The 11625-nt window shown below is 32.7% G+C and overlaps 2 protein-coding genes across 3 annotated transcripts; one reads left to right on the forward strand and one right to left on the reverse strand.

Moving 5' to 3' along the window:
* The first annotated feature begins 5668 nt into the window (after window positions 1-5668).
* LOC107485277 (cold-regulated 413 plasma membrane protein 2) lies at window positions 5669-8076 on the forward strand. The gene is made up of 4 exons (XM_016105817.3): window positions 5669-5850; window positions 6686-6793; window positions 6917-6987; window positions 7829-8076. The coding sequence occupies exons 1-4, from the start codon at window positions 5669-5671 to the stop codon at window positions 8074-8076; spliced, it is 609 nt and encodes a 202-aa protein (XP_015961303.1).
* A 2168-nt stretch (window positions 8077-10244) lies between these two features.
* Window positions 10245-11603, reverse strand: LOC107472969 (uncharacterized). 2 transcript variants are annotated; one of them, XM_016092528.3, is made up of 2 exons: window positions 11443-11603; window positions 10245-11241 (listed from the first exon to the last, which is right to left on the reverse strand). In XM_016092528.3, the coding sequence occupies exon 2, from the start codon at window positions 11139-11141 to the stop codon at window positions 10425-10427; it is 717 nt and encodes a 238-aa protein (XP_015948014.1). In that variant the 5' UTR covers window positions 11142-11241; window positions 11443-11603; the 3' UTR covers window positions 10245-10424. The 2 variants fall into 2 exon arrangements, with proteins under 2 accessions (XP_015948014.1, XP_015948066.1); XM_016092580.3 differs by having other exon boundaries at window positions 10245-11200; window positions 11443-11602.
* Window positions 11604-11625: the final 22 nt, after the last annotated feature.

The following is an 11625-nucleotide window of genomic DNA, read 5'->3' on the forward strand; positions in this document are numbered from 1 at the left end:
CTAAGATTTTGAAGACAATTAGAAATGATGGCAGCATCACTAACTGGTGGGATTACAATGGTGAAAATCATGAAAAAAACAAAAAGATAAAGAAAGCTCTTTTGGGTCTTCAGAATGTTTTGAAGAATCAAAAGAGTAAATTAGCTAAGAGATCATAATCTTATTATTTAATTTTATTAATGTTCATGCATCTATGCTATGGTATTATTATATATTATTTCAATTTCGTAATAATATGAATTTCAGTTTTGTTAAAAAAATCTCATTTTCTCTTATGTATGTTATCGGCCTAAAAAAATCAATTAACCAAATATGTTCTCTTTTCTTTTCATATAAATAAAAATAAAAAATATAGAGTTGTTAATATTTCCACTAAAAAGATTATTGGTCAGTTAAATTTTGTATTATGAAATTTGAAAAGATTCAAAATAAATTACATATGAACTCTAATTAGGAGGCCTTTTTTTCCATTGATTTTCTTTAGAAAAGAAACAACTTTAAAATTTAGTCAAAACCCAAAAAGGCAAAATAAAATATCAAAATATTTTATTTAAAAGCAATTCTAGTTAATTTTTTTTCGCACGATGCAATTAATCTTTTTTTCTAATTAATGTTTATTTTTTCTGCACGATACAGTTAATTTTTTTCCAATTAATGTTTTTGATTATTCATTCCTAAAACTTTGACTAATTTCATAATAAATATAATTTTAGAATATATACCATATATAAAAAGAATATAGTCAACATTTTTATAAATGCATTTAGATATTTTCAATTATTATTTTAACTATATTTTTAAAGTGAAACTAGTGTAGTTTCTGTGTTTTCTACAAGATAATACATAAAAATATATAAAAAAAATTATTAAAAAAATAAAACAAAAAAATATATAATAATTATCATTATAAATATTTTACAAAGTTATAATTAAAAGCAAAATTTAATAATTTTCAATGTTTAAAATTGTTGAATTTGAAAACTTATGTTAAAATAATATGATTAATAAATATTATTAAAATTATTAAAAAGTATTTAATAAATTACTTTCAATTGATTGTTTGATAAATTTGGTTTGTGTGGAGGAAAGAAAATTTATATTTTTAACATAGTTATTGCAAGTCCAATTTGACCACTAAACAAGTTTATAATACAAATTTATTTCAAATCATGTGGCTGAATTTTAAAAGAGTAGTGAAACCAATTGGCCCAAGAAACAAATGCAAAGTCCAAATCAATACTTATTTTGGTCCAACAAAATCCTTGATCCGAAATAAAAGAAGAAAGAAGGAAATGGACCAAGTACTCTTTGGTTACCTACTCCTTTGATTCAAGTAACATATTTTCCAAGTTTCAATTCAATTTGATTTAATTTCTTGGTAACTAGAATTTGGATTTCAATTTGATTTAATTTACTAAGAAGAGTTATTATAAAAGGATAAGGCAGGCTGTTTTGCAATTTGACAAGAAATTCAATTAAAAGACTCATTTTGAACTATTTAACCTAAAACACCCATAGACAAAAGAGGATGCAATTTTTCTAAGGAGTTGTCGGCAAGACGATAGTGCCACAAGTAAAGAGTAGATGGAGAGGAAATAACACAGAGATTTGACGTAGAGGGAACATGAAGGTTCTTGAGGTCAAACAAACGTCCGACCTTACAACCAGTCTCGATGATCTTTTTCGTCCGACGATCCTGCACATGACAACCAGAAATAGAAAAAATAACATCAAAACCGAATTCAAAAGTTAACTAACAGAGATAAGATTAAAATTCAATTTTGGAATAAGATAAGTATCAGGAAGATGAATATTGGACTGTGAAATAAACCCGTGATGTGTTGCATGTAGGAGGGAACCATTAGCAGTATTGACAGAAGGTACATTTGTAGTGATAGAAAACGACGAAAAAAGATTACGCAAAGGAGACATATGACTAAAACAACGTGAATCAAAATACCATTTAGAATTATCTGGAGGGGTGAAAAAGAGCAGTAGGGGTATTACCAAAAAAGAGAGAAGTTGCTTAAGAAGAGATTCAATGTCTGATGGAGAGACAGATGGTGTGTTGAGAGAGATAGAATGGGTGGACTCAGTAGCAGCAGCAGGAGAAACAGGCACATGCGGAGAGTTGTTGGGACGAGTTTGATACTTGTTCTGATCTGAACGTGGTGGTCTAGTAGAACAGGTAGTAATCAAGTGACCCGAGAGCTTACAATAATGGCAGAATAGTTTTGGGCAATTGGAGCCAATGTGACCTTTTTGTTTTTCACTTACGACATTCAATAGAGAGACAGTCGGAGAAGGAATGCCCAGGACGGTTACAATCTCGACAGATTTTTCCCTTTCTATAGGTGGCAGCAAAAACAATTTCACTCTTAGAACGAGTCAATCCTAAGCGCGTTTCATCAGACTTAAGAGGAGTAAGAGCATCTTCAAGACTAGGCAAGGGATTCTGATGAAGAAAAGAAACCCTGATCGGCTCATAGTCATCAGTATGTGCCGTAAGAAATTGGATGAGACGTGTCCGGTTTTGATAATCCTCATATGCCTTAGCATCAGTGGGATCTTTAAGACCAAGCTCACAAGAGGTCAATTGATCCCAAATAATTTTCATCTGAGCAAGAAAATCAAAAACTGCTTGCCCACGTTCTTGCTTAAGACTATGAAGCTCCTTTAGCAGTTGGTACTGATGAGAGAGATCAGAAATAGTATAACGCTTTGCCAAATGATCACATACCTTTTTAGCAGTTTCAAAATGCTCAAACTGTAAATGAATGCCAGGAGTAGAAGTGTTGCGAAACCAAGTGATAACAGAAATAAAGGACAACAGGAATAGGCTAAAAAAACATCTGATTTCTCCATAATAACAGAAACAAAGGCGAAAAAAGAAGAAACGGCACATTCGGGGCAGAAAATGAAAAAACAGATGGCAAAATCGGAAAGAACTCACCAAAAAATTTTAGAGAGAGTCCCACAATCTGCCACGCCAGCTGCCACACGCGGGTTGCATATCGGATTGGGTCAGGCACGCGAGTCGAACACGGGTCCGTGGAGTTTCCGTCAGACACGTGGCGCAACAAAAGCTGTTGATCTGGGGCGTTGATCTAACAGCGCTGAGGCATTTGGAGGGAGAACTTCTTCACGCGAACAGACAACTTTGAACGGCGCGTCCGGTAGTGATTTTGGAGGCGTTGGAAACCTTGCGACGAGGAGAAGGCGATGGTGGCGGCGGTGACGAACCAAGGCATTAGGAAGAAGGCGAAAAGTGAGAACAAAGTTAGGTAAAAGGAGACAAAATAAAAAAGCTAAAAACCAATTGTTGCTGAAAAAAAAATAACCTAAACTCTTGATACTATGTTAAAAATAAGAGAGCAATCCAAAAAAAATGTTTTGTGTATTATTAGTGTATTAAAAAAAAGTACAATATACAATAGAAACATGTAGCTGTTAGAAGAATCAAAATAATAAAAGTATAAAATCCTACAATTAATATACAAATGTTATATAAATATAAACGATACTAATTAATCTAATTTTATTCTAATTATTCTCTTAACATGAACGAACGCTCTCTAATCGGGGATCGCTACAACAAAGTACATAAGCGATTCTATAGACCATTCAAGATAACATAGACAGTGGGCAAGGTGGCTTACCGGTTGAAGTTGTTGTCGTCGTGCTCCCTGCATATATCCAGTGTTCCACGTCTCGGTCCTGAAACAGTACCATGGAGAGCCACCCTTGGAACCACCATCCGCCGTCGATTTGACTTCGTCACTTCAGCCCAAGCCGTTAGCAATTTTGGGGCGGCGGCGTGTTATGCCTTCGGCGGGACCCCGCATCCAAGTTCTGGTGGAGTGGAAAAGAGCGGTGCGAGAAGAGACAACCTGGGAAGACATGCTTGAGCTATAGAGGTTGTTTCTCAACATTGACCTTAAGGACAAGGTTATTGTGTAGGAGGGGATATCTGATATCTCTTCTGATGTTTCAAGCCTAAGCAGTTGAAGAAATTGTTGAAGCAGTTGATACAGGAAGTGGGCCATTTGGGACTGACTCCAAGAGAAGGAATCGAAAGTAACCCAAGTGGATAGATGACTATGTAGTTAGATGAAGTGCATCATAGGGAATAATTAGTTCTGGCAAGTTTGTTACATGAGGGAGATATATTAGAGAGTATAGTCTTTTTGCAGTTAGTTAGAGAAATATTTAAAAATCGTTCTTAGGAGTGGGTTTCCAACTCGAATAGGGATGTTCGTAACTTCCTGCCTCTTTTACTGTAATTCCAGATTTTCTCTTCTTCATGCCCATATTTATTCATTAATAAATTCATATATTCTTGGAGCAACAGTTACTCATATAGCACATGCATTACTACTCTATTTCGTTTCAAAAATGGAAAGTGATGGTGAAAAGATCAAAAAACCCAAAAGGAAACAAATGAAATAGATGAAGAAGATTGAGAATATAAAAAGAGAAATGTTAGAAGAGTCTCAGAATTTATTATTTTTTGTTATTATTTAGTGATTAACTTAATTCCTTTATTTTAGTTTTTTTAACCTAATAATATACTTTATGACATACTTTTAAATATTGATGGTAATTGATGGTTAAAAATATAATAAATTCTAATAGTCATTTAACATTCTTCGTATGAAAAAATTGTCAAATTGTTTAAATGAAAAAAGAAAGTATTATATACAAAGAAAACAAACCAAATAAGAACTTGAGTTAAGTATGATTTTGGTTCTTAAGATATAGGCCAAAAAAATTTTTTGTCTCCAACTTTTTTTTGCATATAAAATAGTCTTTAAGGTTTACTTGAATTTAAAATTGTCCCTATGATTTAACTTGATTTTAAATTTTTGGCAGCGGAAGCGGAGGTAGAGATAAATGGTGGCTTCTTCTTTTTTTCCCTCTTCGCAGGAGCAGAAACATACACTCTCCTTCTCTTATTTTTTATTTTATAATTTTTTTGTTATAAGTAATTTAGTCCAAAATTTTAAAATTTAAGTAACAATGACGATTTTAAAATTTGATTTTAAACTTTAGAGACAGTTTTTTATACAAAAATATTAATAACGAACAAAATTTTTTACCTATACTTTAAAAACTAAAATCGTACTTAACTCTAATTATATCTACCCAACCTCTTACAAGGGTCAATTTCGCCATTAGTATATAAATTAAATATGTGTATACTATGGTATAGTCTAACGTTTCACATAAAATGTACTGTTAACCATGGGTGCACTAGGGAACTAGTCAATGAATGATGAAGGCAACGAGCATTGCAAACGTGGTCAATTCATTAAATTTGAAAAGTCAACGAAAGCCCAAATAAATAGGTGAAAATTGAAGTAGTTCTGAAATTTCGCATCATTTACATTCCATCACCATTGGTTTAAACTTTGAACTAGGACGCCTCACATATAATTATTCACAATGTAGTTATTACTCTCTTTAAGGCTAACTTATTTATTTATTTCTCACTTTTCCACTTCTATAAAGTACTAATCTGCTTATATACACGACAGTTATTCTCTACTATGAGCCTTGTTTTACAATTGTGTCGTCTCTTCTAACTTCATTTATCTGATTACCTATATATATAATTTATTTCCCTATTTTGTGAATTTTAAGTAGTTCATACCTCGAAATAACCAAGATGGGGAGAATATTAATGCAGTATATATCAACGAAAAAGGATTCCATTATTGCTAGTTCAATTGATTCTGATATAAATGATTTCAAGGTTACAGCGACAAAGCTCTTGTACAATGCAACTATGCTTGGAGGAGTTGGGTCTAGCACTTCTTTTCTCAAAGGACTTGCCTCCTTTGCTGCCATGTAAGGTCATTCTTTCCCATTTTGTTAGCCAATGAATTACTGCATATATAAGGTGCGTGGAATCCAAACCCCGACACTTGATTAAACTGACGAGTAAATCAACACTCGACCAACCCAAGTTAATTTTGTTTAGCAATAATTATATGTTCCATAGTGTTAGAATATAATTAGGATCCATTAGTATTATTGAGTGTATTGAAGTTGTCTATTCAAGTTGTCTAAAATGATATAATATAAAAGAGTATTTATAGATACTAAGAGAATGGTAATAATAAAAACGTAATCTCTTATAATAAATATTCAAATATACTAATTAATACTAATTGATCCTAATTCATCCTAATTATATTCTAACACATAGGAAGCAATAAGAATTAAGAGTTGTTAATAGATTATTGATGACTACATTTAGTATCTAGTATGTTTGCAATAATCCAACAAAAAACACAAAACTCTTCATGTGCATGTTGGAGCATGAATTTCATGTTCTTCTATTCATATAAGAATTGAAATTATGAAAATGCTCCTTTCTTTCTTCTCATTTATTTGGTTTCTTTCTTCTCTCAATTTGGTTCCAATTAATGGTTCTCCTTTCTTTCAGTTTTGATCTTCCTTGCATAAATTATTCCCCATGTATTGTAGTTTAAGATCATATCTAAAAGGGAAGAAGTTGTCAAATCGTTAGTTCAGAAATTGACATGTCTTATTCACATATATGATATCAAATCAAAGTTCTATTAGATATCTATACAATTGTTTCACAAGTTGCATAATATAATTAAGATGCTATGTTGGTCCAAATATAAATAAATTAATATGAAACTCTTCGTTTCAGTTATTTACTGATACTTGATCGCACAAACTGGAGGACCAATATGCTCACTTCATTATTAGTGCCTTACATATTCTTCAGTCTACCTGGGTCAATATTCCACTTTTTTAGGTAATTATTTGTCTAAGTATGCTTTTTCTTTTCTTGATATTTGATATTTGCAGTTTCCACCTTCTCATTTTTATATTACTTAGTTCCATTAATATTAGTTGCAAATTTATTTATACCCATCAGAGGAGAAATTGGAAAATGGATTGCTTCCATAGCAGTGGTGCTGAGACTCTTTTTTCCAAGACACTTTCCCGGTGAGTTTCAAGTAGCTAGAGCTAACAAGCATGACAAAAATAGGACATTAGAATAACATACTTATCCTTTCTTCACCCTCCCTTCCTTACAAGGTTTGTATTGTTTTTAAAAATATTCTTCACATTTATTTTTATTTAATTTTGTTCTTAACGTTTTTTATTTATGTTAAAATTATTTCTGAATATTAACTCCATTTAAAATGTTTAAAGACAAAATTAAAAATATTTATGGATAATTTTAACACAAATTAAAAATATTAAAGACAAAATTGAATAAATAAAAAATGTTAGAGATAATGAATAAATGCTAGAAGTTTTTTTTGTTTTTAAAAGAAAAATCAGAGAAATTATGGGGAAAAAAGTAATGTTGAACATGCATGAATTCAACTCATGTAAGATCTAAAGAATTACTTGGTGCAGATGAAATCATGTCAAATTATTATTTTAGTGATTTATATTTTATAGATTAAATTACATAATTGGTCCTATATTTTTAATGAAATTACAAATTGATTCCTATACTTTCAAAGTTTGTAATTAGGTCTCTAAAGATAATTAAAATTTATAATTTAGTCTCTGCCGTTCAAAAAGTGTTTGATTTAATAGAATATTATCAGTATATTCTCTATTTTAATAAAATATTTTCAGTATATTCTGAGAATATTCTATTAAATCAATACTTTTTGATCGGCAGGAACTAAATTATAAATTTTAATTCTCTCTGGGACTCAATTATAAACTTTTAAAGTGTAGGGACCAATTTGTAATTTCACTAAAAGTGTAAAGACCAACAGTGTAATTTAACCTATTTTATAAAATGGTTAATTAAGTTCTCTTACAGATTGGCTAGAACTACCTGGATCAATGATCCTTCTTTTGGTGGTGGCCCCTGACTTCTTTGCTATCAATATGAGGAACAACTGGGTTGGGTTGGCCATAGATCTTGCTGTTGGTTGTTACCTATTGCAAGAACATATTAGAGCTTCTGGTGGATTCAGGAATTCTTTCACACAAAAACATGGAATATCAAATACTCTTGGAATCCTCCTACTCTTAGTCTACCCCACATGGGCTTTAGTTATCAGTTGAGTATGAAAGGATTATTGTAATACTTACACTAGGTAGCGATGATTTCTCATCTATTAGTAAAAATAAATTTAATGTGGGCATAATCTTAAAAATATATGTATTTGCCTACTTGCCTATAATTAAGCTATGAGTACTAAATAGATATGTTGTTTTCAAGAGAAGAGTTTGTCCGAGCATTGATATTTGAACCACCATTAGTCTTTTAACATCCTAGTTTATATGACTTATAGTTTGCAAATAGGTATTTCTCTCAACTTGAATTTGTAAATTGAGGTAAGTGAACCAGTTAGAACGACCAATTTGGCCCAATTTTTAAAGGAAAAATTCGTCTAAAAAATCATCCTTCTCCAAATTAATTCCTGAAAATTTTTTTAAATCAAATTAATCTTATAAAAATTTTAAGTTAATTATGTTAGTTCTTCTATCACTTTTTTTTTCTGTGTCAAAATTTATTAATGTAATAAGTTATTTGGCGCTACAACATACACATAAGAGTCTTGGTTTACTATTAACATAATAAATTTATGAAATTAGATCAAATCAAAATCTAATTAATTAGCTTTAATTTAATAACCTAATCATGCAAATAGTTAATTAGAACTACTAAGTATGTGTTGTGATGTTACACCGTTAACAATGAAAACAACAGAAGGATTACTATGACTAATTTAAAATCTTTAAAAGACAAATTTAATTAAAAGAGAAAAGGACAAATTGACCATTGACTTTTTAGTCCGCAAATATTTAAGTCCCTGAGGATTTAAAAATACATTTAAGTTTCTAACATCTTCAAAATCTAAACATTTTGATCCCTGAGTCTAATTTGTCCAATTTTAAAAAACTCTCTTACGTGTGTATCCGTATCAACCAAGTCAATATAACGGGAGTTACGTTTGGTTTTTTCGTGGAGTCTTACAAACCCAAGTGGCATGAGGGATCGATATATCCAAGTTTTGAAAATATCAAAAATTTAAATATATTTTCAAATTCTCGAAAACTTAAATGTCTGCAAATCAAAATATCAAGGATCAATTGTTCTTTTCTCTTAAAAATCTTTCGAAAACCAATTTAAAAAATGAGTGATCTTTCCAAAACTAATTTAACCATCTACTTAATTTTAAAATCATACTTTTTAAGTTTTTTAAACATTTTGAAGCCGCATTCAAAAACTATAGACAGAAACATAAAAGAAGTGGTTAGAAAAATTCATTTAATTGTGAAGATAGAAAGAAAAACATAAAATTTTCTATCTTAAATATAGAAAATTCATGTATTTTTGTGCTTTCTAAAACTGGAGATAGAAAACATCCATCTCTGTCTCTATACTTCTCTCTCGGAACAAGAGCCTTGCAATAACAAGAGCCTTGCTCTGACTCAGGATTTGTTTGAGAGTTGCAATGTTTTAGGTGTACTTTATGAAAGAAGTTTTGCCACTTCTCTCTTCCCTCTATTTTATTTTCCATCCACACCTCCCCAACCAAACAAAGCCCTGGAAATAACTCGTACTACCATTAACAACCCTGTAGTTACCCACGAACCTTGAAAAGTACATTTTCAAGTTGACAGCAGAATCACGATGAACAATAAAAATTTACGCCTCTCAATAACCACCTAGTTTTTCCTGAGATGTGAAAATTTTAGCATCAAAGATGGAACTAAAAATGAAGGGAACTTCAACAAGACAACATATCAAACAGGCTAGAGGTAAAATGATTGTTCCCATGCTTGCTTAGAATGGCAGGACAGAGCAGCATTCTACACGGAAGAAAAATAATTTACTGTTTTATTTTGTAAATTGAAGTTATAGAAGGAAAGGAAGATTAGGACTTCAACTGTAAAGTGCAGTCCATTTTACTCTTTAGGCCCTTCCCTTCCTCCCTCCATTTCCATCCAAAACACCAACTCACAACCACACACTTTGAATCTTTGATTACTCAAAACCCTCAGTAAACTAATATATACAAAAGATGCTGTTTAATTTACCGATTCAAAAATGGATGTCATTACAGAACACCTACCACCAAGAAGTTGCGGTCCAATTTGGCTTTATATAAATTAGTCACAAAAACATAAATACATGCATGACACACACAAGAACAAGGTCCCAAAGGGAGTACACAAAAGAGAACGCATTAGCAGCAAACATGCTGGAACACTTGCAATAAGCATTTCCACAAATTGAACATTCTCATTTAGTTTTGACACATTCAACAGAGAACCCAATGGGGCAGCATTCTCACGCATAAAATCCTTTGTTCTAAATCGTCAAACATGTATAGACACACAAAAGCGCACACACGCTCGGACGATATATCGTTTAAGACAGAAGATCTGCAGCTAAACATCCATTACAACACAAAAATGACGGTGATAAGTACAAGTAAACCAATCAACAAAAGCAGATTCTTCAGAGCATTGTCCTCAGGCCTCAGCTCTTGACGTGTCGCTGCCTGCGTAAAGCCTCGAGGATTACCTCCTTGGTGTGAAGTAAACCCAAAAGGATACCCCGAAGTTGTTCCATAGACAGTGGCATCATGAAACGGTTGGAATTGAATGTTAAGCAGTGATGGGATAAACCCTCCAAAAGCAGTGGACAGTGTGAAGTTCCCAAATGTTGCCGTAGCCATAGGTATGAATCCGCCCATCAACCCAAACCCATAATTCCCGAACAAATTGGGCCCCGGCTGTTGGGGTGGCGGTTGTGGCGCTGTCTCCGGCCTCTGGCCCGAGGGACGGCGAGGAACCTCCATTCCAGGATAACTCTTAGTCCTAGGATCAGTCTGAGCCTTACCCCTACCATATAGAGGAACCAGCTTCTCTTCCTGCACAAGGGCCTTGCACACAGGGCACTCTTGACATTGAGAGTGATGATGCAGCCACATATAAAGGCATGGCCAACAGAATAGGTGCCCACACAGTGTGATCACTGGATCTTGAGCCAAATCAAAGCATATGTTGCATTCAAAATCACCAGCATCATTAGAACCATTGTTCCCTGAGCAAGATGGGCTTGGATGAGACTCTCTTCTCGGCGTTGTTGTTGATTCCCCAAACCCACTAGCCATCAAAGATTTTTCTTTTTCTTTTTCTTTTTTTTTTCTTCCTGACCACTCCTTTGAGGAAACTTTTTCCCCAAAAAATGCACAAAACCGAAAACAAAAATTCCTGATCACAACAATTTAAATGGAAAAATAAACGCAGAAATCAACTGCGATATGGAAATCTACGTCAAGAGTTGACGATAACAAGAGCGCAGTTTCTTCGACTAGATCGATCGAAGATGAAAACAATGAGATTACACGTAGATCCACAATTGAATAATTAAGGGAAATAGGATTAAAAGATACTGGGAATAGGAAATCTTACGGCTTGGTTGAGAGGAAGATAATCGTTGGCGATGCGGAAAAAGGATTCGAATTCTCGAGTAACCTTCTCCAAAGCCCCAAATTCAAGGGTTACGAAATCCTTCTCGAAAACTCCAGTTGTTTCTGATATTCTTGAATTATTATTTTCTATTTTAGATTTTTCTTTTTTTTTTTTTCTTCCTTC

This window comes from Arachis duranensis, chromosome 1, assembly GCF_000817695.3.
Source record: "Arachis duranensis cultivar V14167 chromosome 1, aradu.V14167.gnm2.J7QH, whole genome shotgun sequence".
In the NCBI taxonomy this organism is placed as follows: Eukaryota; Viridiplantae; Streptophyta; class Magnoliopsida; order Fabales; family Fabaceae; genus Arachis; species Arachis duranensis.